This window comes from Scyliorhinus torazame, chromosome 17 (genome assembly GCF_047496885.1).
Source record: "Scyliorhinus torazame isolate Kashiwa2021f chromosome 17, sScyTor2.1, whole genome shotgun sequence".
In the NCBI taxonomy this organism is placed as follows: domain Eukaryota; kingdom Metazoa; phylum Chordata; class Chondrichthyes; order Carcharhiniformes; family Scyliorhinidae; genus Scyliorhinus; species Scyliorhinus torazame.
In genome coordinates, this window is record NC_092723.1 from 38,714,210 (window position 1) to 38,740,587 (window position 26,378).

General features: G+C 45.1%; 1 protein-coding gene and 1 long non-coding RNA gene across 7 annotated transcripts in view; one reads left to right on the forward strand and one right to left on the reverse strand.

Moving 5' to 3' along the window:
• Positions 1 to 14,877, reverse strand: part of LOC140393830 (uncharacterized) — a 152,149-nt gene extending 137,272 nt beyond the window's left edge. Inside the window, exon 1 of the long non-coding RNA XR_011935739.1 lies at positions 14,490 to 14,877. This is a non-coding gene — a long non-coding RNA (uncharacterized lncRNA). The remainder of the gene's footprint in view (positions 1 to 14,489) is intronic.
• LOC140393829 (TBC1 domain family member 22B-like) overlaps positions 1 to 26,378 on the forward strand; it is a 475,263-nt gene that overhangs the window by 313,160 nt on the left and 135,725 nt on the right. For all 6 annotated transcript variants that reach the window (XM_072480324.1, XM_072480328.1, XM_072480329.1 and 3 more), the window contains 2 exons: positions 64 to 139; positions 17,860 to 17,987. In XM_072480324.1, the coding sequence (XP_072336425.1) occupies positions 64 to 139; positions 17,860 to 17,987 (204 nt within the window). The remainder of the gene's footprint in view (positions 1 to 63; positions 140 to 17,859; positions 17,988 to 26,378) is intronic.

The window sequence follows — 26,378 nt, forward strand, 5'->3', positions numbered from 1 at the left end:
AAATTAATAACATTAAATGCTGCAGCATTATCTAAGTAATTTTTATTTTTTATTTCTTTAAAGGACAATTACACGTTTGCACAACCGGGTATTCAGAAGAAAGTCAAAGCACTTGAAGAACTCATCAGTCGAATTGATGGTGAGTTTATATAATTCTACTCAAGGCCAGAATTGATCACTTGGGCGGCAGCATCGTTTACATTCCTGCCAATTGTGAACATAGGCTTTAGATTTGTCTTTAAAAAATATATTTTATTCAGCCTAAGGTAAGTAGTCTTGCTGGTACAATTTGACATTTTGATTTATTTTGTATCGTTCATTAGTTCACCATGTTGCTCTTGTTGATTCAATGTAAAGAAGTGAAAAACGCTATCAGATCAGCCATGATCTTATTAAATGTCGGAACAGGCATTTAATCAGATCGGGTAGTTTCCATGACAGAAAGTCAGTTGTTTGTAAGTAGTCTTGCTTTGGCAGAAAGAATTTTTTTTTTTTTGCTTCTAATTATTTATCTTACAAATACACAAATTAGGAGTCGGCCATTCCGTTCCTTGAGCCTGCTCCAAAATTTGGTGATATCATGGCTGATCTGATTGTGGCCTCGACTCTACTTTCATGTCTACCCCCTATACCATAGGACTAGCTTGTCAATCAAGAGTCTGTCTAACATGGCCTTAAAAATATTCCAGTATCGGCCTCCAGTGCTCTCTGGAGAAGGGAATTACATAAAATAACCAACCTATGAGATTTCTCACTATCGCCATCATAAATGGGAGATCCTTATTTTTTAACTGTCCTGGTTTGTTGTCTCTCCCATAAGGGGAAACATTCTCTCAGCATCCACCCTGTCAAGTTCCCTCAAGATCTTTTATATGTTTTAATAGGTTCACTTCCCATTCTTATAAACTATTAATGGATATAGGCCCAACCTGTCCAACCTCATAAGATAAACCCTTACATTCCAAGAATCGGTTGACTGAACCTTCCCTGAACTGCTTCTCTTGCAATTATATCCTTTCTTAAGTAAGGAGACCTAAAGTGTATACTAAACTCCAGATATGATCTCAGCAGCCTCATCTGTAGTACTGTGAATTCTAACTCCCCAAAACCTGTCCACCATCTACAAGACACAAGTCAGGAATGTGATGGATTATTCTCCACTTGCCTGGTTGCGTGCAGTTCCAACAGCACTCCGGAGGCTCAACACCATCCAAGACAAAGTGTGCCTGTTTGATTGGCACACCATACAGCACTTTTATTATTCACTCCCTCCACCATGCACAGTGGTGGCTGGGTGTACCATCTGCAAGATGCATGGCAGCAATTCACCAAAGCTCCTTCAAAAGCACCTTCAAAACCTGAGACCTATTCTATCAAGAAGGACAAGGGCAACTGTTGCATGAGAACAACAGTTGCAAGTTTCCGTCCAAGCCACACACCATCCTGACTTTGAACTAAACCATTGTCCTTTCACTGTCACTGGGCCTAAATCCTGGACCTCCTTTCCTAACAGCACTGTGGTGTACCTACATCACATGGACTGCAGTGATTCAAGAAGGTAGCTCGCCACCGCCTTCTCAAAGGTAATTAGTGATGGGCAATAAATTCTGACCTAGCCAGGGATGCCCACACTCCATGAAAATAAACCATGCCCTGTACAATTGTAACAGAGCTTCCCTACTTTTATATTGAATTCCCCTTGCAAGAAATACCAACATTTGCTTTCCTGATCCCTTGCTATACCAACTTGTTGTGATTCATGCACTAGGACCCCCAATCCCTCTGTACTGCAGAGCTCGGCAATTTCCCTCTCTTTAAATAGTGTGCTGCTTTCCTTTTTGTTTGCCAAAGTGGACTTAATCCATCTGCCAGATTTATGCCCATTGCCTTAACCTATCCATATCCCTTTGAAGACTCTTTATGTCCACTTCACAACTTACTCTCCTACCTGTCTTGTCCATTAGGAAATTTAGCAACCATACATTTGGTCCCATCATCCAAGTTTTGGATACTTAATTGAGGTAATCAAATTGCAAATATTTGGATGACGGTATACAATACATCTAACTTCATTTGAAGTAAACAGACCATTGTGACAGACGAAATCTCCACTCTTATTATGTAATTTATTTTGAGCTTTTAACTACTGCAGCACAAAAGTTTTGCACAAGTAGTGCATGTGGTATTATAGGTATTACGGTACCTGATGGGCTAAAGCACCATTGGTGGAAACTGTATGCTTGCTGTTGGTTAGAGTGTATGATAGCTCTGCCCTGATAGGCGGGGTATAAGAGCCCGTGCCGCCCCAGCATCCCTCATTCTGTACCTGAGCTGCTGGGGGAAACATCTAGATTATTAAAGCCTTCAGTTGGACTACAACCTCGCTATAGTGGTCATTCATCGTGCATCAATTTAATAAGCTAGTTTTTAAGAAGAAAGGATGGAGCTCCGAATCAAGCCAGAGTGTCTGCAACTTAGCCCCCACATGGCGAACTCAGCGGCAATCTTTAAGCACTGGCTGGCGTGCTTTAAAGAATATCTTGAGACGGCCGAAAACGCACCCACGGGAGAGCAGAAACTGCATGTCCTGCACTCAAGGGTGAGCCCGGAGATTTACACTCCATTGAGGAAGCGGAAGACTTCGATGCAGCAATAGAGCTGCTAAAAGGACACTATATTCGCCTGGTAAACCAGGTCTACGTCTGGCACCTGCTTACAACAAGGTGACAAACCACTGGGGAATCGCTGGAGGAATTCTACCGTGCACTGCTGGTGTTGGGCAGAAGCTGCGGCTGCCCGCAGGTTTCGGCAAGCGAACACACGGAACTCTTAGTCCGGGACGCTTTCGTGGCAGGTATGCTATCGTCACAAATCCGCCAGCGCCTGTTAAAAAAGGACACCCTGGGTCTCAGGGAGGCACAGGCCCTTGCAGGCTCCCTGGACGTGGCCTCCAGGAACACCCGCGCTTACGTTCCCGACCGCGCGGCAGCCCCCTGGGCAGCGTGGAACCCCTCCGTGGCCGACCCCGAGACTTCCCCCATTCACATACAGGCCTGCGCTGCAAGGCGGCCTGGCAACCCCGAGGGGCCCTGCTGCTACTTTTGCGGGCAGGCCAAGCACCTCTGCCAGCGCTGCCCGGCCCACGCATCCACCTGCAAGGGATGCGGCAAAAAGGGCCATTTTGTGGGGGTATGCCAGGCCCGAGCGGTGGCCACGATCTCCAGCGGCGAATGCGGACTAAAACCACAGACTTCTCCATGGGCCCCGTGCGGCCAGCGGTCGCCGCTACCTCCATATCCCAGGGCCACATGCGGACCCGGGCGCCGCCATCTTGTTCCGTGGGCGCCACGTTGGAGGGAAGGGCACGACCATTTTTGTGCAGCCCCAGCCATGTGCGACCAATGGGAGATGCCATCTTGGATGAACCCGCAGGACCCCAGCTCGGCTGTCCACACACTGCCTGAACAGAACTCTCAACTGCTGCGATTGGCCTCAGTGACTCTGGATCAGTCTCAGCCTCGAACATTCTCAACTGCTACGACAACTGTATTCATCAACGGGCACGAGACGTCCTGCCTAATCGACTCTGGGAGCACGGAGAGCTTTATACACCCCGACACAGTAAGGCGCTGTTCTCTCCTCATCCACCCCGTTAATCAAAAAATCTCACTGGCCTCCGGTTCACACACAGTGGAGATAAAGGGGTTTTGTGTAGCAAACCTCACAGTCCAGGGAAGAGAGTTCAAAAATTTCCGTCTCTACGTCCTTCCCCACCTCTGTGCGGCTACACTCCTGGATTTAGACTTCCTGTGTAACCTTCAAAGTCTGACCTTCCAATTCGGGGCGGCCCTATACCTCCCCCTTACTGTCTGCGGCCTCGCGACCCTTAAGGTCGACCCGCCTTCCCTGTTTGCGAACCTCACCCCGGATTGCAAACCCATCGAGCAGACGGTACAGTGCCCAGGACCAGATCTTTATTAGGTCAGAGGTCCAAAGGCTACTGAGGGAAGGGGTCATTGAAGCCAGTAACAGCCCCTGGAGAGCTCAAGTAGTGGTGGTAAAGACCGGGGAGAAGCATAGGATGGTCATCGACTACAGTCAGACCATCAACAGGTTTACGCAGCTGGACGCGTACCCTCCCTCCCTCTCCACCCCCCCCCCCCCCCCCCCCCCGCATATCCGACCTGGTAAACAGGATCGCGCATTATAAGGTCTTCTCCACGATGGATCTCCAGTCAGCCTACCACCAGCTCCCCATCCGCACTAGTGATCACAAATACACTGCCTTTGAGGCAGATGGGCTGGTCTATCACTTCTTAAGGGTTCCCTTCGGTGTCACCAACGGGGCCTCGGTCTTCCAGCGCAAGATGGACCGAATGGTTGACCGGTACAGTTTACGGGCAACATTCACGTATCTCGATAATGTCACCATCAGCGGCCACGACCAGCAGGACCACAACACCAACCTCCGAAAATTTCTCCAGACCGCTAAAATCCTTAACCTTGCATACAACAAGGATAAATGCGTGTTTAGCACCAACTGTCTAGCCATTCTCGGCTACATAGTGCGAAATGGAGTTATAGGCCCCGACCCTGAACGCATGCGCCCCCTTATGGATTTCCCCCTCCCTCACTGCTCCAAGGCCCTGAAAAGCTGCCTAGGGTTTTTTTAGCTACTACACTCAGTGGGTCCCCAACTACGCGGACAAGGCCCATCCCCTGATCCAATCCACAGTTTTTCCCCTGTCGATAGAGGCCCGCCAGGCCTTCAGCCGCATCAAAGCAGACATTGCAAAGGCCACGATGCACGCCATCGACAAGTCCCTCCCCTTCCAGGTCAAGAGCGATGCGTCCGACGTAGCTCTGGCGGCCACCCTCAACCAAGCGGGCAGACCCGTAGCCTTTTTCTCCTGTACCCTCCATGCTTCCGAAATCCACCACTCCCCAGTCGAAAAAGAGGCCCAGGCCATAGTAGAAGCTGTGCGACATTGGAGGCATTACCTGGCCGGCAGGAGATTCACTCTCCTCACTGACCAACGGTCTGTGGCTTTCATGTTTGATAATGCACAGCGGGGCAAGATAAAAAACGACAAGATCTTGCGGTGGAGGTTCGAACTGTCCACCTACAACTATGAGATCTTGTATCGTCCCGGGAAGCTAAACGAGCCTCCTGACGCCCTGTCCCGCGGCACATGTGCCAACGCACAAGTGGACCGCCTCCGAGCCCTCCACGAGGACCTCTGCCACCCAGGGGTCACTCGCTTTTTCCATTTTGTCAAGACCCGCATCCTGCCCTACTCGATCGAGGAGGTCAGGACAGCCACCAGGGACTGCCAAATCTGCGCGGAGTGCAAACCGCACTTCTACCGGCCAGAGAGGGCGCACCTGATAAAGGCTTCCTATCCCTTTGAACGCCTCAGCATGGACTTCAAAGGCCCCTCCCCTCCACCGACCGCAACACGTACTCCTGAACGTGATTGACGAGTACTCCCGGTTCCCATTCGCCATCCTCTGCCCCGACATGACCGCAACCACCGCCATCAAGGCCCTCCATAGCATATTTGCACTGTTCGGGTTCCCCGCTTACATACACAGTGATAGGGGGTCCTCCTTTATGAGCGACGAACTGTGTCAATTCCTGCTCAGCAAGGGCATCGCCTCGAGCAGGACGACCAGTTACAATCCCCGGGGTAACGGACAGGTAGAGAGGGAGAACGGAACGGTCTGGAAGACCGTCCTACTGGCCCTACAGTCCAGGAACCTCCCAGTCTCCTGCTGGCAAGAAGTCCTCCCGGATGTCCTCCATTCCATCCGGTCACTGCTTTGTACGACCACTAATCAGACACCTCACGAACGTCTCCTTGTCTTCCCTAGGAAGGCCTCCTCTGGGACCTCGCTCCTGACCTGGCTGGCAGCACCCGGACCCATCCTGCTCCGAAAACACGTGCGGGCGCACAAGTCGGACCCGTTGGTCGAGAGGGTCCATCTGCTCCATGCTAACCCCCAGTACGCCTACGTGGGATACCCCGACGGCCGACAAGATACGGTCTCCCTACCGGACCTGGCGCCCGCCGGAACCCCACACACTTTCCAGCCATCAGTCCCACCCTCCTCTCCACCACAGCACCTTACTGGAGGATCAGTCCTTCCGCCGGCCCCGTCTATGCTCCCCCACCCACCGACGCCCCCCGCAGGCGCTCCCTTCCCTGGGCAGCCGTTTTCCCCACCAGCGCCGTCTAGGGGTGACGAAGCTGCCATGGAGATCGAAGCCACGCTCCCGGAGTCACAGACACCCGAACCTCCACCGGAGTCACCACCGAAGCTCCGACGATCACAGAGGACGACCAGGGCCCCCGATCGACTGATTGCTTCATTTTAACTGTAATCTGTAAATATAAACCATCAAATGTACAAAACTACCAGACTTGTAAATAGTTACTAAACACTGTGCGGAGGTATTACGGTACCTCCATAACTAATTATACCATGTTGTTATGTTTTGTAGTTTCTGGCCACCACCCCCGCCGGACTCTCTTTTTTTAACAGGGGGTGAATGTGGTATTATAGGTATCACGGTACCTGATCGGCTAAAGCACCATTGGTGGAAACTGTATGCTTGCTATTGGTTCGAGTATATTATAGCTCCGCCCTGATAGGCCGGGTATTAGAACCTGTGCCATCCCAGCAGCCCTCATTCTGTACCTGAGCTGCTGGGGGAAACATCTAGCTTATTAAAGCCTTCAGTTGGACTACAACCTCGCTTTAGTGGTCATTGATTGTGCATCAGTGCACAAATGGTAATTCTTGTCAATTTTGATTCACTATTATTATTCTTATGATTTTCTTTAAATCACTCGCAGCACTGCCATGACACAGTACCTGCTTGAGAGTATACATAAATCTTTGAAGACAGATTTTCATAGATTAAGTGTTAAAATAAATAAAGCTAAACTTAAGATGGCTCCTCAGAGCTACAAGGCAGTTTTTGTGAATTAAACCATCTTCACTCTCACGACGACAAAGATGCCTTTTTCTATTCTCACGTACCACACTGATGGCGTCTGCAAGGGTTTCACAACTTGAAACACCGGTTTGTGGGAGTATATAATAATCTTTATTGTTGTCACAAATTGGCTTACATTAGCACTGCAAAGAATTGAAAATCCCCTAGTTGCCACACTCCGGTGTCTGTTCGGGTACACAGAGGGGGAATTCAGAATGTCCAATTCACCTAACAAGCACAACTTTGGGGAATTGTGGGAGGAAACCGGAGCACCGGAGGAAACCCATGCAGACATTGGGAGAATGTGCTGACTCCGCACAGACAGTGACCCAAGCGGGAATCGAACCTGGGACCCTGGCGTTGTGAAGCAACAGTGCTACCCACTGTGCTACCGGCCGCCCATAGTTTTGTTTTTGGAATGGTGTGAGGAGTCAAGTGAAGCCCCAGTGAGAATGATCAGCCCAGTCATCATGTAACAAGTATTAAAGACTATTAAACTAAGGAAAAAATGAATATTCATTAACAGAACTACGGTACTCTAGGACAATTATATTATATGAATCATTAAACACATGCACCATTTATGTAGAACATACCCCTTGTTCTAAACTATATCTATAATTCCCCTGAATTCCTTAAGACATCCCCTTTCCCCAAACAACATCCAAATGAAGTCAATCTGTAAGTCAAATCCAGCTTATAGTAATGACACAATATAGGGCTAATAGTCATGTCTGGAAAAAGTCTCTTCCTGATCCAGCGAGGATGTTTAAACTTTCTTCACGAAGGTTTCTGTATGACCTTGGCTTTAAGACTTGGATGCTTGCCTACACTTCTGGCTCTTAGATTGGGAATTGGCCTAACAGGCTGTTAGATGCAAACTGCCTCCCTGGCTGTTAGGTGTAAACTGCCTCTCTGCTTCTGAGGCTGCTGGCAATTATATATCATTTGTCTAGACATCGTTACTTTCAAAATCGCTTTTCATTATCCTTTTGAATGTTGGTTACTATGATTGCGTGACCGATTTCTACCTGTTGCTGGGCAGATCACATCCCATTGTGCCTTGTTACATTGGTGTTACCGCTGTTACTAGGCAAATTTTGACCTGTTTCTGGGCAGATTCATGACATGATATTGAGTCACTGCAGTTTTGGCCAGGAGATAAATGAGACTCCATCGACACATTCATGCTGCTCTTGCTCTTGTATTTGCTTTGTTTGGCCCCTTGTTCTGCACTGTAACCAATCACTGTCGATGTGCCATTTGTCAATGTACTCTGTTGATTATTCATTTGTCTACTATGTACGTACTGTGTACGTTCCCTCGGCCGCAGAAAAATACTTTTCACTGTACTTCGGAGATGTGACAATAAATCAAATCATTGTAAAAAAAAAAAAGTGCAAATCTACTCTCAAATCAAGAGGCTTCGGCCATCTAAAAAGCCCACAGGATAACAAAGACATCAGAGTGTTATTTAAAATACCACAATCCCGTATTTGGGACCATGACTTGATACTGATGTGAAGCCACAGCAGGCATCTCACCTCCTACTAAAGATATGGCAGAAAAATTCAAACTGTGTTTTAGAGACATCTTCAGAGGTGCAGATATCAACGGGGGGGGCTGTCAAACAGATAAATTCACCACCAATGAGAAAATGCTGGAAGGTCAGAAACCCAGGGCTGCTAATAGCCACAGAAACCACGGGGAAAAAGTGCTAATGGCAGTCCCCAGATATAACAAAAAGTGTGAAAGGCCAAACAGCAGAGAAACTAACATCAGAGGCTAAACTGTGATAGATATAGATATGGGGATGGGGGAAGCAAAAAGGAGGAGGGATAAGGAAAGACGGGTAAGATGGGGGGGGGGGGGTGTTAAGTATACATATAAAGAAAGACAAGAGAGAAAGAAATGGTAAAAGACAGTTAAAATGAAATGGGATGAAAACAAATGGATCAAGGTGGGGTAGAGCTAATCATCTGAAGTTGTTGAATTCGATGTTGAGACTGGAAGGCTGTAGCGTGCCTAACCGGAAGATGAGATGTCGTTTCTCCAGTTTGCATTGAGCTTCACTGGAACGTTGCAGCAGGGTGGGTTTCAGTGGCTGTGACACATCTTTCATTCTCACTGCACAGTATAAATATTTCCAACTTTCTCTGTATTATAGCTTTGACAAAGGGTCACTTGGACTCGAAACGTTAGCTCTTTTCTCTCCCTACAGATGCTGCCGGATCTGCTGAGATTTTCCAGCATTTTCTCTTTGGATTCAGATTCCAGCATCCGCAGTAATTTGCTTTCAGACAAATTCATCAACCGCTACAACCAGTTCAGCAGCAAAGTAATGACCTGCACTGTCTTGAAACAGGAACTAAACCTCTGTTTCTCCTCTAACCTGTTTCATCATCAAGTCTACCTGTGAAACTAACCTTCTGGCAGATCTACTTTAGGGACCATCACCACTACTGAGAAATCTACATTTTCAAAACCTTCACTTCAACTAAAGTAATGACTTCATCACAAAACATCAGAAAGGGATGAGGGAGAAAGGGAAGCCCGAGTGAAAGTGCGAGCTTTCCAAAAGCTTGAGATGGAGATATGGGCACAGAGAGATAGAGAAGTGAGACAAGTTACAGCAGCTAGGGAAAACATAAATGAAGATTGGAAAGAATATAAAGAACATTAAAGATTAATGAGAAGGGGAAACTGAAGTATGAGACAAAGCTAGCTAGTAATATAAAGACAGATGGTAAGAGTTTCAGTTGATATTTAAATTAGAAAAGCGTGTACAAAGTGAGTGTTGGTTCTCTGGAAACTGCATATGGGGGATTGATAATGGGAATTAATTTTGGCAGATGGGTTAAATCGGTATTTTTCAGCTGTCTTCACTATAGAGGACACTAGCAACATCCCAGAAATAGCTGTAAATCAGGAAATAGAAGGGAGGGAGGAACTCAGAAAAATTACAGTCACCAGGAAAGTGGTATTGAGCAAATTGTTGAATCTGCGAGCTGACAAATCCCCCCCCCCCCCCCCCCCCCCATATGGAAGGACTTCACCCGAAGGTCTTGAAAGCAGTGGATAATCGGATAGTTGGTTTATTAGTTTTAATTTTCCAGAAGGTTCCATTAGCTTGGAAGATAACAAATTTAACTCTATTCAAAAAAGGAGGGAAGCAGGAAACTGCAAGTCAGTTAGCCTAACATCTGTCTAAGGGAAAATGTTAGAATCCATTGTTAAAGAAGTTATGGCAGGGCACTTGGAAAAATTCACGGCAATCAGGCAAAGTCAACATGGTTTTGTGAAAGGTAAGCCATGTTAACCAATTTATTGGAGTTCTTTGAATGAGTCACATGTTTTGTGGATAAAGGGGAAGTAGTGGACGTCCTGTACTTAGATTATCAGAAGGCATTTGATAAGGTGTACCATCAAAAGCTATGGTAGAAACTAATTCCATGCCTTATCCCCGCAACCCACTTAAACCTGTACATCTTTGGACTATGGGAGGAAACCGGAGCACCCAGAGGAAACCCACGCAGACACGGGGAGAATGTGCAAACTCCACACAGTCGCCCACGGTTAGAATTGAATCTGGGTCGATGGCACTGTGAGGCAGCGGTGCTAGCCACTGTGCCACCGAGCTGCATCGGAGAGCATGGCTGGGAAACTGGCAAGTCTGCTTGCCATCCATGGGTAAGTGTGCATGTTTCTGGCTGTGCAGAGCATGCAGGTGTTGCAATGTGCCTGGATTGGCACTTGTGCATGCCTACCACATGCAAATTTGATGCCCACCTAATGACCCTACATCCTCCTCTCCAGCAAATACTGTCAACCAGCACATACAACCCCAGTGGCTGAAGCAGTCCATCTCCAAACACAGAAAGATCTGGACAATATCCAGGCTTGGGCTGATAAGTGACAAGTATTATTGTGCCACCCAAGTGCCAGGTAATAACCATCTCCAATCAGAGAGACTTTAACCATCGCCCTCTGGCATTCAATGGCATTACCATCGCTGAATCCCCCACTATCAATTTCCTGGGAACGACCATTGACCTGAAACTTAATTCGACTAGCCATACAGAACTGTGGCTACAAGAGCAAGTCCAAGGCTAGGAATCCTCCTCGCCTAATGATTCCCCAAAGTCTGTCCTCCATCCACAAGGCATAGGTCAGAGTGTGATGCAATACTCTCCACTTGCCTGGATGAGTGCAATTCCAACAACACTAAGAAGCTTGACATGGAAGTGTGAGGTGATACATTTTGGTAGGAAGAACATAACATCGAGGCAATGGGCACGATTTCACGATTTAGCTGAACAGAAACAGATTTGTTCAGCAGAGTATTTCTTAGTGCTAACGACACTGCTTTTTAACGGCATTTTGACTTTATTTGGCCTCAACGATGAATGTTCCCCTGAGGCCGCATGTATCATTTCCTGTACTGATAACCTCAGCTCACCAATGCAGGAAGAGAATTTGCGAATCGGGCACTATTTTGAAATGCCACCCCAATCTTTTGACCCTCACTCATCACCCCCCCCCCCCCCCCCCCCCAACCTGGTGTCAGCAAGAGTGAGAGTGTGAAGGCAGCACGGTGGCACAGTGGTTAGCACTGCAGCCTCACGGCGCAGAGGTCCCAGATTCGATCCCGGCACTGGGTCACTGTCCGTGTAGAGTTTGCACATTTTCCATGTGTTTGCATGGGTTTCGCTCCCACAACCCAAAGATGTGCAGGCTAGCTGGATTGGCCACGCTAAATTGCCCCTTAATTGAAAAAAATGAATTGGGTACTCTAAATTTATTGAAAAATATGAGTGAGAGTGTGCCACCCTGCTCAAGATAAGAAAAAAATCCTTTTGACAGCTGTGGTCTCATCTTTAGCCTGTATACCTGAAAATTGTTTAACAGGCAAGTTGGGACCACCAAATTATCAACTTCAGGAGCAGAACAACCAGTTACGTTCATGTTCTGAGATAATATTAAAGGAATGTTCAAAGAAATGTACATTAGTAACTGATGGAGTACAGAAGGGAAATTGTTCCACAATCGCTAGTAGCTGCAAAAATTTGATTCAGTTTTGTGAACCACTGAGAGACTTGTATCATGGATTTCGATAGCAATCTGCTCCCAATATCAGGAATGGTATTTCAGATTTTCTATGCCCCCCAACACTCATTCCGACATGACCGTATTTCATAATACATTTGGTGATTTGGAGGGGGGTGGGGGGTGAAAACTGCCACTACCCAGCATACTTTCTTACAGAATGGAGAGAGTTTTTTACTGTCCTGACCATGGCCTAATTAATAACTTGTGCTTTATAAGGATTCTTAAGGCACATAAACATGTCCAGATGATCAGTGATCAACTGGAGGGCACCTCTTCTAGTATGACCGCAGAAGTCATCCAGAGTGAATTTCTAACATTGCAGACTTTAAGTAGGCCTCATTTTGTGCTCGTCTTATCTGGAGTTGGACCAAACCCAGAAAGAATTGACAAAAAGCCTCTCAGCAGCTTGGCTGGCAATCCTCTCAATTATTCTGGGGTCTCGGAGCTCACTGCTTTATGCAAATATATGAATCAGTAGATTGCTGGCTGATGAATTATTTTTCAATGTGCATCAATCATCAATGTATCAATCACCACGAAGATAAGGAAATTGCAAATTCAAGTGTATTATCATTAACGTGCGAAATAAGTCACTATCAGTTTTCGTTGGAAGTGGTGTTCCACAAAGATCAATTCTGGGACCACTGCTGTTTTATATTTATATTAATGATTTGGACTTGGAATCAAAAACACAATTTCTAAATTTGCGGATGCCACCATATGGGAGGAGGAATCGTCAATGCGGAGGATGGCAACAAATTACAGGAGAACATTTATAAACTTGCAGAATGGGTATACATTAGCAACACAAATACATTTTGGTCGGAATAATAGGGAAGTCAGTTATTGCTTGGAAGGTGTTAATGTAGGTGGGGTAGAGGTGCAAAGAGATCCCAGAGTACAAATGCACAAACTAAAAGTAGGCTAGCAAGGCCATAAAACCAAACTTCATTAGGCTTTATTTTAGAGTGATAGAATTAAAAAGCATGGGGTTTTTACTAAGCCTGTATTGAAACTTGGTTAGACCACAATTTTAATACTGTGTGTAGTTCGATTTCCAGCCTTGGGTGACTGTCTATGTGGAGTTTGCATATTCTTCCCCTGTCTCCATGGGTTTCCCCCCCCAGGTGTTCCCGGTTCCCCCACAGTCTAAAGATGTGCTGGTTAAGTAGATTGGCCATGACCAATGCACAGGGTTAAGGGGATAGGGTGGGCAAAGGTACTGAGGTAGAGTGTTCTTTCGGAGGGTTGGTGCAGACTCTTTGGGCCTTCTGCACTATAAGGATTCTATGGATAGCATTAAGAAGGATGTAGAGGCACTTGAAAGGGAGTAGAGAAGGTTTATCGGCAAAAGGTTTGACAGGCTGGGTTTTTTAAATTGCTGAAAAGAGAGACTTGTTGCTGAAGCTTTTCATCTTGCACTCAGTAGTACTAACCGGTGTCTGCAAGTAACTATCCTGAGTGTACTAATAGCTACTCTAACAATCAATTTAAGATAATCAGTTGATTTTGCAATGTGGCTCATTAAAGCTTGCGACATACATTCATACTGAGAGATCCATTCTCTACAACCAAAGGAATATGTTCAAGCCTTGCGCCTTTTTAAAATGACCTGGGGAGCCAATTATGAAAGCTTTTGATAGAGCAGGGAATGTTTCCTCTTGTGGGGAAGAGCAAAACTAGAGGCCATCAGTAGGATATAATCGCCAAGAAACCCAATAGGGAATTCAGAAGAAACTTCTTTATCCAGAGATTGGTGAGAATGGGGAACTTGCTACTGTACGGAGTAGTAGATGCATTCAAGGGAAGCAAGAGAAAAGCATATGGGGAGGGAAGGGAAGAAAGAGATACGTTTTAGATGAGGAAGGATGGGAGGAGGTTCAAGCGGATTATTTGCATGGGTTGATTGGGTTGAAGGATCTTTTTGTTGTATGTTCTATGTAATTCCATGGAGAAAGGAGATCGGAATCTTGTCCTTGATATTTTTCTAACCCAAAAAGTAAAGGCAGTTTCTGCTGAGGAATGGGGAAAGTATTTTCCTGGAGGACAATGTCACTGGATACATAATTGAACTACAGAACCCTTAAACCTAAACCAATTGGAGTTGTCATACAGGATATCATTCATCGTAGAATTGTACTTCTAACAGAGATTGAAATTTTTGCTGTTTGGCATGCTGCTTACATTCACAGAGAGCTCCCGGTCTCGGCCACCATGCAAGGAAGATGTCACGTGAATGCCAGAGTTTTGGGGTTTTATCACAAGGACCTCAATGAATGTGGTCTAATTAAACTTCTGCTTACAGTTCAGATGGTATAATTGTCAGTTTGCTCAGAGAATAATGCAGCTAAAATACAATTTTGTTCCAAATACTTACTTTTGTAATAAGCAGCAACATTTCCAGAAACATTCTTGGATGATACCTTTGAAGCTTAATAGACATTCATCTCTGGGACTTGACTTCAGCGCAGGATGAGGTGATGTTTCTTTTTGTAAATTGGTTAGTAGTGCTGTGGCATCTGGAACACCCATTTGTTTGTGGGAGGTGAAAATCTCAGGCAGTGAAATACTTTGGAATGAACTGCCTCAGCAAAAGTAATATACAATGGCCATGTTGTTGCTTAGCAACTGCAGTCGCAGCAAACTTGAACCGTTGAGCTTTTTCCCCCTTTTCTGGACTCTTGTCAGTTGGCAGAAATTGGCTGTTGGATATGATTCAAAAATCGAGTGCCTGTGGCAAAAAAATGGGCAGCTTGTAGGCCAGACAGAAGTCTAAAATAGAACAGCAGAGAATAAATTTGAAAAAATAGTGGAATTTCAATTCGATCAATGATTTGTGAAAGTTAATAAATTCATTGCAGTTTGAGAATATAAGCCTGAAAGGTAGTGTAGCACATTTGAAGTAAACTCCCTTGCCTGCATTTTTGATATAAGCATGAGCCCATACAAAATAAATGGCTTTTAACATCCATGTTAAAAATTAAAAAACAACAAAATATAACTGTTACACATATGGGTATTTTTGTAGCTAATGTCAGTCACAGGCTAACTTGGCATTCAAGTGTAATGTTTTGGTTATTTGATCTGAAAGTGTAAATAATGCTTATACAGTTAACATTAACAATATAATTGTCTTTAATTATGCCAGCAGTCAAAGATGTGCGGGTTAGGTGGATTGATTATGCTAAATTTCCCTTATTGTCCAAAGGTTAGGTGGGGTTATGAGGTTACAGGGATAGGGTGGGGGAGTGAGCCTAGGTGGAGTGCTGTTTCAGAGGGTCAGTGCAGACTCGATGGGCAGAATGGCCTCCTTCTGCACTGAAGGGATTGTAGCACAGACCAATCTTCCTGGTATTGCAGAACTTCCAGCACAAAATATGTAGTCAGATTGCTGACAAGTTAACCTCTGGTACAACATCATTGCGCCATCGACTCCAACAGTAGCTATGTGGTAGTGTTGTAAGAATAGCCAACATAACATGTTAATAAGTTCATTGCAGTTTGAGAATATAAGAGAATGTGCAGAGAATAATTTCATCACTGACTTGAACCAATGACTTTTGTTATGGGCGTAATTGTGTCACTGCACTGAGTACAGGAAACGGGACTAAGTGCGGTCTCGGTTGAGCGTCCCTCGCCGAGGCGTAGAAATGAAGCAGTCCCGTTTAATAGCGGGGTTTTTGGTGCTGCCACCAGGAAACATCCGGATAAACGCGCTTGACACGGGCCTCTGTTTCATTTCCGTTAAACCGTGGCCCACATTGTGATTTTTATTTTTAAGAAGCAATGTTATCAAGAATAGAGTTAACCAGACTGAATCTCAATTAGCTGGTTATAGCGAGTTTTGTGCAATATAAACAAGAATATGTGTCTTCTCCGGTTAAATAAGTATGCCAGTTTTAATTTTTCACTGAAAATGTTCTCCTTCAACTTGATTATTGCCTCATTAATACTTTGAGGAGTCTGGCTCTGAATTTGCCATCCTGAGCAGTTTGCTTGGTGACACAGCACTATCAGCCAGTCACAGTGGTAGCATGTTAGACACATAGGAATTAGGAGCAGAAGTAGGCAATTCAGCTCTTCATGCCTGCTCCGCCATTCAATCAGATCACGGCTGATTTCTTGTTCAATATCATCAAAGCTCAAATTCTGCTTTCTGTTGTCCAGTGACAGCTTTTTGAAATTGGTCTTCACTGTGACCTCACTGTAAGATTTTGTTCTTTCTTTTCTGATATCGGAATTTCAATGCCACTTCTCCAGTCTTGTTCGCTTGTTCTGATATCAACAGTGAAATTTGGGCTTTTCTTTTCAGTTGGAACTTGCGTACATAATGAATGTAGTAACCAAATTTAAAAGAAGCTAAGTTTTAGGATGCAATTCTGGTTAAAATTTAGGGATTGATAAATAGTCTTCCTCCCAGGGGTGATTTAAACATTTATAAAAATGATGGGGAGGCGGTGGCGTAGCGGTATTGTTACTAGACTAGTAATCCAGAGACCCAGGGAATGCTCTGGGGTCCCAGGTTCAAATCCCACTATGGCAGGTGGTGAAATTTGAATTCAATAAAAATCTGGAATTAAATGTCTGATGATGACCCTGAAATCATTGCTGATTGTCGTAAAAACCACCTGGTCCACTAATGTCATTTAGGGAAGGAAAACCGCCGTCCTTATCCGGCCTGGCCTACAAGTGACTCCAGACCCACAGCGGTGCGATTGACCCTTAACTCCCCCACCACCTCCCCCAGTGAAATGACCTAGTAAGTCACTCAGTTCAAGGGCAATTAGGGATGGGATGGGCAACAAATGCTGGCCCAGCGACACCCACATCCCAGGAACGAATGAAAAAAAATTATGTAACTTTTGTTGGAATTTAACATTGTACTAAATGCAAGCTATGCATACATGTAAATTTTTAATACAACTGCTGTAAAATCCCTTTTCATTTTTACCCCTTGGGTTTGTTCATATGTTTCTAATGAAGACTTTGATGAGTGCGCTGGAGGTATATTTTCCACCAGGTTACTGATTTCAGTGCTCCGGCCACTCTATTAAAAAGAGGGCAAGTATCATTTATCAATTTGTTTTTAAAAAATAGAATCCGGCAGCTGCCAGATTGAATTATGAAGAATATCCGTTCACTCCTGCTTGTTAACCCTTTGGGAGATGGCAAAACAAAAATTGATCTTTAGAGAAGCCAAGCAAAAAAGTTCAATTGCTTACACGTGTCATGCATGTCTTATCATGCAATTTATGCGCCAGAGCCTGTATAAAACCAGAAAGAAACATGATTTTATTTTAAGCACAGAGACAGACAGTTGTTAATAATGAAACTGCTTTCACCATGTCTGCAATCTCCCTGTTGTGATTGCTGGTTCAGCACTATAAAAAGCCTCATACACTTTACAAAATTGCAATTTACTGCTGGGAGTGGAGAGTAGATTCAATTTTATCTGCACCTTGAAGAGATGCCTGATTCAATTTGCAGTTGTCTTCATAGCTATCGAATGTGAACTCTGTATTGTTCTCATCCAGGAGCAGAAGGGGCAAATTGTTAAAATACTTTATTCCTTATAATTAGCCATGGTGCAGGCTTTGGACAGTATGACACTTGGTTTCTAAACATTTTTTAAAAAATGTTCCCATTTAATATCCGTTGCTCCATTAACACTTGATTTCTGTCAAAACAAGTCTTGTTTGCCAGATGTATCTCATGCACTAACTATTGAAAACAATTTTTCCCCACAGAGCATGTTCACATTCACTTCAGAAAATATGAAGTAGAGTACCTGCAGTTTGCATTCCGGTGGATGAATAACTTGCTGATGAGGGAGCTACCTCTCCGATGCACCATCCGACTTTGGGACACATACCAGGTGAATGTTGCAGAACTATATTAATACTCCGAGATTAGTCTACACTTCAAAGCATCTAATCATTGGCATGGAGGGCAAGATTCAGTTTAATGATAGTCAACATTTAGGCCAATTAAGCCACTGCATTAAATGTTGCCAGTAAAGAAACAATATTTGTAACATCAGTGATTTGAACCTATTCATTGCTTGTTCTATTGTGTATGAAAAATATTTAGGAACAGCAGTCATTTAAGTACGAGATAAAATCTTAAAGTTGAATATGGGCCAAGATCTGTTGGTATGTCTTATTTATGGGCCAATGATCTCTTGTCTTATTGAGTAATTTATTCTGATTCTAGTAATAATGAATGTGAATTAGTTACTTTGATTATTTACTCAGCATGTGAAGTGACATTTTCAATTCTGTTAATGAATGAAGGTGAAAAATGCTTGATTACAAAATACACATCTGTAACTCATACAAAGTGCATGAGACAGATTTTACTGTGGTAAGTGTCCTGATAAAAAGATATGGATTATTTCTGATTTCCAGTTATGTGAATGTATGCATTGGTGAAAGGATTTTATAACATGTCTTATATACACCACTGATATGAATCAGTGCACTTTTTTAAAATGCAAACTTAAACTGCATTTGAACATATTCCCAATACTCTCTCCAACTTACTCCTCATTTGTACTTCCTGAGGTGAGTTAGTCCCAGGATCCTTTCTATTTTATATATGCCAGCAAATCATCTGTGCTTTCATTTATGGTAAATCTGTGAATGCAGTGTTCTACAAGGCCATCAATTATATGCCACATAAAAACACAAATGTAATGTCCAGGTAACTCTGAAGCTTCCTATAAGGTGACAAAGTGTTGTGGGGTGCAGTATGTGAATTTTAAACCTCCTTTAACTAAACAGTAAATGGAATGCATGTATGCTGAACTTTTATAAGATAGTAACTATGTTCAATTCTCTTGGAAGGCCAAGGCCTTGGAGAGGATGCAGAAGTGATTTATAACAATGGTAGCAGGAATGGAAGACTTCAGTTACGTTCGAAATATTGGAGAAGATGGGGCCCTTCTTCTTGGAGCAGAGAAGGTTAACAAAAGATTTGACAGAGGTGTTCAAGGTCATGAGTCATTTGATCATGTGAATAAAGAGAAATTGTTTTCAGTGACAGATAGGTTAATAACCAGGGCACGATTTTAAGGCTGAAGAACCAGAGGCAACATGACGAATAACATTAATCCAGCCAATTGTGATCTGGAATACACTGCCTAAAAGGGTGGTGATACCAGATTTAACAACTTTCAAAAGGGAAAACATTTGTAGGGCCTTGGGAAAGGAGAGGGGGGAGTGGGACTAGTTGGATAGCAGTCAGCACAGACTTCACAGAGTCAAATAGCTCCTGTACTGTATCATTCTGTGAATGTATATGATTGATATTTTGTTAATTCAATTCAAGGTGAATAAAACAGGTCAGCTGATATTAAAATGTTATTTTAACACAGGAACTTGCATTTTTATAGTGTGCCACATGTAATTAAAGGCACAGAGATGGGACAGAAAAGTGGATTCTGAGCAGGAAGGGAATGGAAAATATTGAGAGTGGATGAAGGAACACTCACTGCGAAGGATTTATGAAAGCTTTTGAAAACAAGAAAAGATGTTATAAGATGAAGTGAACTGCAGAGGGGCGTAGTGGCTAAAGGAATATATAAGACGAGGAATGAGAATCAATTTTATGTCCGAGAAGCAAAAGGTGGAATGCATGGAGACCACTATGGTAGGATGGGAAAAATCATAAAAGGAATATGTAAGTGGTGACTTAAAGAATCTTAAAGTTACTTTACATGGAAAAACAAGAATTATGAAACTTTGGAAGGGCAGGACAGTGAGTGAAGTGCTTCACTTGCCAGAGCCATCAATGTTTGAGGCAAACAGAAGTGTAGAAATAATATTATTTTGCTACACATATTGTAACACAGCATTGGGCAGAGTTGTGGAGAAGTGATATCTCGATGCAAGTATATTTCATTTCCTCTTGGCCAGAACTGCATGCACTACCTTTCCCAGAAGTCATCACACTAAAACAAGAACAGGCACAGATGAGAAGGAGTGGGTACAAAAATATGGGGCTTGAAATATGTCCGAGGGGCTGAGGGCCCGGAGAGGCCTGGCTAAGTGTCTAGAGAGGTAAACGGGCGCGGAGGGTAGCAAGTGAGCAACCTGAGAAAATTTGTTTGACTAACTGCCATTGAACTTTGTTTGGCACACAACCTCAGATTGGAAAATAGACAGACTAGCTGAGAGCTTGACCTTGATAGAACCTAACTTTACGGACTAAAAGACTCTTTTTCTTTCCGTTTCGGTTTGATTGAACCGGTAAATAGTTTAGACATCTGGTTGACTATATTGGGAAGATAATCAACGTAAAGAGAACAATCAACGAAGAGTTTTTTGTTCTTGTTGTGTTTTATTTCCTTATTTTGAAGTGCCTCCCTTATTTGAAACAGACTTTGTGACAATAAATAATAATCTTTATTAGTGTCACAAGTAGGCTTACATTGACACTGTAATGAAGTTACTGTGAAAATCTCCGAGTCGCCACACTCCAGTGCCTGTTGAGGTACACTGAGGGAGAATTCAGAATGTCCAATTCACCTAACAAGCACATCTTTCAGGACTTGTGGAAACCAGAGCACCCAGAGGAAACCCAAGCAGGCACGGAGAGAACGTGCAGACTCCACACAGACAATGACCCAAGCCGGGAAACTACAGTCATTATGCTGTTTGCCTGAACTCCCTGGATGACATGTACTTAAACTCCCAGCCTACCGGATCCCAGTTCAATGCAATGTCCTTGGCGGTGTTACCATTCTGCAGTTCATACCATCATAAGTTTGGTGATAGCCTAATGTCAGTCAACAGATTCTAAATTGTCATAAGACAAGCTTGGCTCCACTTGGAAACTTGATGAAGTAGCATTCAATGGACAAGAATGCTGCACCAATTCCAAACATTAAACACCTTCCCAGTTTTGTTTGTAGTTTGGGTGATATTAACAGAAAGCATGCAACATTGTTCTTTGAGTTGAAAGCTGATTTTTGTATCAAATAACTGCAGCCTCTGAGATGCTCCCATTTAATCACCAATCCTGATTCTTAAATAGCTTCTTTGTCGTGAGACAGTAGGCTGGATTCTCGCTGCCGGTAGCGGATTTCCCGATGTAGGAGCGGTGGAGGAAAAAAGTGGACCAGCGTCTTCACACCCTGTGGTGGGTGAAAAAACAGAGGATGAGCGACTTTCAATAGCGGGAGGATACATACGGGTCATTAAGACCAGTTTGCATCCTATTAACGGGTTGGGCTCCGGACCCTCATGATTCTCTGGGTCGGAAATCATGTGAGCGGGAATTGGTGTATGTCCTCACAAGAGTGTACCTGACACAGTGGACCAAGGGGGGGAACTCTTTAAGCGTGTCCCCCTCCCGCACAATGGAAGACCTTCCCACCACCCCCCCCCCCCCCGCCAGAGACCCCTGATTTAAAGAGACCCCCATCCTCTCCCCCAGAGCCAACCCCCCAGAAGAGCAACCCTATCTGGAAGTGAGAGAGCAGTCCAGACACAAGCAGTGAAAAAGATAAATGCTTTGAAACTCACCTGGGCAACATACCTGCTCAGGCAGAGTAAGCAGCACCTGTCAATTCCAAGAAAGAGAAAATCAGTCAGCCGGATTTAAACCCCCTCAGTTCTTTGATCTGCAAACCATTCATTTCTCTTTGATATTGATTTTACGAGGATGTGATTGATAGCTTCCACACATGCCTTGCTGTCATCATTGTTCCGTTTATCTCTCTTCACGGTTGAGTAACTTTGAAGTAGTCAGTTATGAAACTAACTGCAATGTGTATAAATATCAAGCTTTGATTGACAGCTTCTGGACCACTTCAAATCGAGTTAAGTGCTTTCTGTTAGTTTCAAAGTCCCTCAGCCATGAAAGGATGTGAATGGTAAACACTTAACTCTTGTTGCTTTGACAGAGTCATCCAGATTTGAAACCTTAGCTCCCCTTTCTCTCCACAGATGCTGTCAGACCTGCTGAGATTGTCCTGTTTTTGTATCTGATTTTATACAATTTCCTTTAGCTTTTTTAAAATTTGAAATTCCCAATTAATTTCTTTTCCCAGGGGGCAACTTAATGTGGCCAATCCACCTATGCTGCACATCCTTGGGTTGTGGGGGTGAGACCCATGTAGGCACTGGGAGAATGTGCAAACTCCACATGGACGGTGACCCGAGGCCGGGATCGAACCCGGGTCCTCAGTGCCGTGAGGCAGCAGTGCCCCTCTCCTTTAGCTAAATATTTAGTAGCCTAAAACGGTGTCTTCACAGATTTGGGTGGAGAAGCCTATTGGATCTGTTTGTCTCATTCTTCCAGAATATGACCATTGCCATGCTGCTATTTTGAAAATCTGTTCTTTCTTACAGTCCAGTGTCTTGATCTCACCCATTTTTCCTCACAAACTGTCATCACCATCCATTTAAAGAAGTACTTCCTGATTTTGATCTTTAAAGTTCATAGCAATGAACATATTTTCTCTTGCTCTGCTGCTGAACTCTCTGGGATATCCCTTTAAGGTTGAAGAGCTGGAGTTTATCAAATTATCAAGTTCTTCCTCATAGTTCTTTTCTTGGGTATTAGTGATCAACATTTTGTAATGTTTTGTAGTGCCACAAGATTCTGGATGACCATTGATATCAGACTTGTATTCAGATAGCACAGCTCTGGGTGTTGGCAGAGAGAGAAAGCTGGATGTTGTTGGCATAAGTATGGAAGCTAACCTTGTATTTGAAAACAATATTGCCGAGAGGTAGCATATCAGTAGGGAACAGAAGGGAGCTAAAGATGGACAAGTTGGAGATTACATTGGGCATGGGAGGAGAAGCTATTTCCAGTTTTGCTAGCTATCTGGAGAAACTGAGTAGTGTGGAGACATGATAGGGCAATGCAAGTTGCACTGAATTGTCCATGATTAATTGTGCTGTATGCGTTAGATTAGATTAAATTTACAGGATACTGTGAGGTCTGAATAGAGTGAACGTGGAGAGAATGTTTCCACTGGTAAGAAAAACTAGAACCAGAGGACACAATCTCAGACTAAAGGGACGATCCTTTAAAACAGAGATGAGGAGGAATTTCTTCAGCCAGAGGGTGGTGAATCTGTGGAACTCTTTGCCGCAGAAGGCTGTGGAGGCCAAGTCACTGAGTGTCTTTAAGACCGAGATAGATAGGTTCTTGATTAATAAGGGGATCAAGGGTTATGTGGAAAAGGCAGGAGAATGGGCTGAGAAAAAATATCAGCCATGATTGAATGGTGAAGCAGACTTGATGGGCCAAGCGGCCTAATTCTGCTCCTATGTCTTATGGTCTTAGTTTTGGTTAAAGTGATTTTTCTCAAAGTCAGCATGTTTTCAATTCATTAAATATGAATTGCATTTTTTCTAACACCAGTATAACGTTATAGAAATTGTGCCGAGTTGATGTCAGTCCTGTAATTTCTTCAGTTCATTCATTATTTTTCTCAAATCGCTGCCCTACTTTACTTTGCAGCACTTTGTGTTTCTGTCCTGTTTATGGCTCTCCTTCCAGCTGTCCCACTGTGATTCTCCAAATGGGCATCCATTCACTTAAATGACAAAGCAGCATTCGGTGAGCTAAGGTTCATTTTACTGTGATTGCACCATTGCTTGCCAGTGTCTTTCATCCTGAAGTCAGTTCTTCAACTAGGATTTTCAATTTTTAACAACTGTGACTGCTGCTCATCAATTATCTGTAGTCAGTGTATGCAATTAGTAATGAATGTGAAGAGTCCTGAAGCAAATGGTTACTAATAGGTTTTTAAAGGTTACAGTAAATTGATTTGTAAAAGTTGGTGTTTTTTTTTTGGCACTTAACAACATTTTGATAGACTATGCGGAGCTAAGCCGCACATTCGGCGGCTCCCGTTAAAACTGACTTTTGGGCTCTCTTGAGGAGCCCCAACGGCAATGTTTTCGACAACTTCCAGTGTGGGAAGGTGAGCAAGGTCCCCCCTCCATAGTATATGGATTGGACCAGAAGTGGAGCGGTCAAAAAAGCATTTTTGGAGCAGCGAAAAGTGCGAGGGAGAAAAAACAAGATGGCGGCGGGCGTAGATCAAGCGGCATGGGGCAGGAGCAGCAGGAGTTTCTCAGGCGCTGCTTTGAGGAGCTGAAGAAAGAGGTGCTGGCGCCAATGGTGACGGCGATCGAGGGGTTAGTGGAGACCCAGAAGGCCCAAGGGGCGGCGATCCAGGAGGTGCGGGAAAAAAACACGGAGAATGAGGATGAGATCTTGGGCCTGGCGGTGAAGGTGGAGGCGCACGAGGCGTTACACAAGAGGTGGACGGAAAGATTCGAGGACCTGGAGAACAGGTCGAGGAGGAAGAATCTTCGGATTCTGGGTCTCCCTGAAGGAGTGGAGGGGGCCGATGCTGGAGCATATGTGACAACGATGCTCAATTCGCTGATGGGAGCAGGGGCCTTTCCGAATCCCCTAGAGCTAGATTGGGCTCATCGGGTCCTGGCGAGGAGACGCAAGGCCAACGAGCCGCCAAGGGCGGTAGTGGTGAGTTTTCACCGTCTCGTGGATAGAGAGTGTGTTTTGAGATGGGCCAAGAAAGAGCGGAGCAGCAGGTGGGAGAAGGGGGAGATCCAAATCTACCAGGACTGGAGTGCGGAGGTGGCAAAGCAGAGAGCTGGTTTTAATCGGGCCAAGGCGGTGCTACATTGGAAGGGGGTTCGGTTCGGAATGCTGCAGGCAGCGCAATTGTGGGTCACATTTCAGGATCGACACCACGACTTTGAAACGCCTGAGGAGGCTTGGACCTTTATACAAACTGAAAAGTTGGACTCAAACTGAGGGTCTGTGGTTGTGGGGGGGGAATGTCGGTTGTATACAGGGTTTTAACTATGCGTAGGGAATGTTCCACGGGTTGGGTGATGGATGGGGATGGGGGAAGAGATCTGATAGGGAGACTGAGAGAGAATGTGGGAGTCGGTGCTGGAGGGAAGGGAGACCCGGGGATGGGGGAATTGGGATAAGGCCACAAAAGGAGCTGCGCCAGAGGGGGTGGGGTCGGCTTAGGAAAGCGCGGGCTTTTTCCCGCGTTAGGGAAGGACGGGGGGGGGGGGGGGTGGAGGAGGAGCGCACACTGACTGATGGGGAGGAGGGGGAGGGGATATTCCCACACGGGGGGGTCAATGGGATGGCGGGGGAGGCCGGGGTCAGCAGGAGTCAGCTGACCTTAAGGAGTGTTATGGGGGAGCAAAAGAGCTAGACATGGATCTAGCGGGGGAGGGGGGGTGGAGATATACGGTTGCTGCTGCATTGGCCGATGGGGAACTGGAAACAGAAGTGGTGGTCGGGACGGGGGTCCCCCGTCTGGGGGACTGGAGGGTGTGGGAGGCGCGGGCACGGGACTGGCCTAGAAAAGGAGATGGCTAGTCGGCGGGGGTGGGGGGTGGGAAGCCCCCCAATCCGGCTGATAACTTGGAATGTATGGGGCCTGAATGGGCCGGTTAAGAGGGCCCGAGTGTTCGCGCACTTAAAGGGACTGAAGGCAGACGTGGTCATGCTGCAGGAGACACATTTGAAGGAAGGTGGCAGACCAGGTCAGGTTACGAAAGGGATGGGTAGGACAGGTATTCCATTCGGGGCTGGATGCAAAGAACAGAGGGGTGGCAATACTGGTGGGGAAGCGGGTGTCGTTTGAGGCTAAGAATATTGTAGTGGACAATGGAGGTCGATACGTGATGGTGAGTGGTAGTCTGTAGGGGGTGTGGGTGGTATTGGTAAACGTATACGCCCCAAACTGGGATGATGCTGGATTTATGAAGCGCATGTTGGGGCTGATTCCGGATCTGGAGGCAGGAAGCTTGATAATGGGGGGGGGGATTTCAACACGGTGTTGGACCCAGCATTAGATCGCTTCGGATCTAGGACGGGGAAGAGGCCGACTGCGGCAAAGGTGCTTATGGGGTTTATGGACCAGATGGGAGGAGTAGATCCGTGGAGATTTTCTAGGCCCCTGGCCAGGGAATTTTCTTATTTTTCTCACGTACACAGAGCCTACTCCCGGATAGATTTTTTTGTTTTGAGTAGGGCGCTGATTCCGAAAGTGGAGGGAACGGAGTACTCGGACATAGCCGTCTCAGACCACGCCCAGCACTGGGTGGAGCTGGAGTTAGGAGAGGAGAGGGACCAATGCCCGCTGTGGCGTCTGGATGTGGGATTACTGGGGGATGAGGAGGGTGCGGGGATGCATTGAAAGGTATTTGGAGGCTAATGACAATGGGGAGGTGCAGGTGGGGGTAGTATG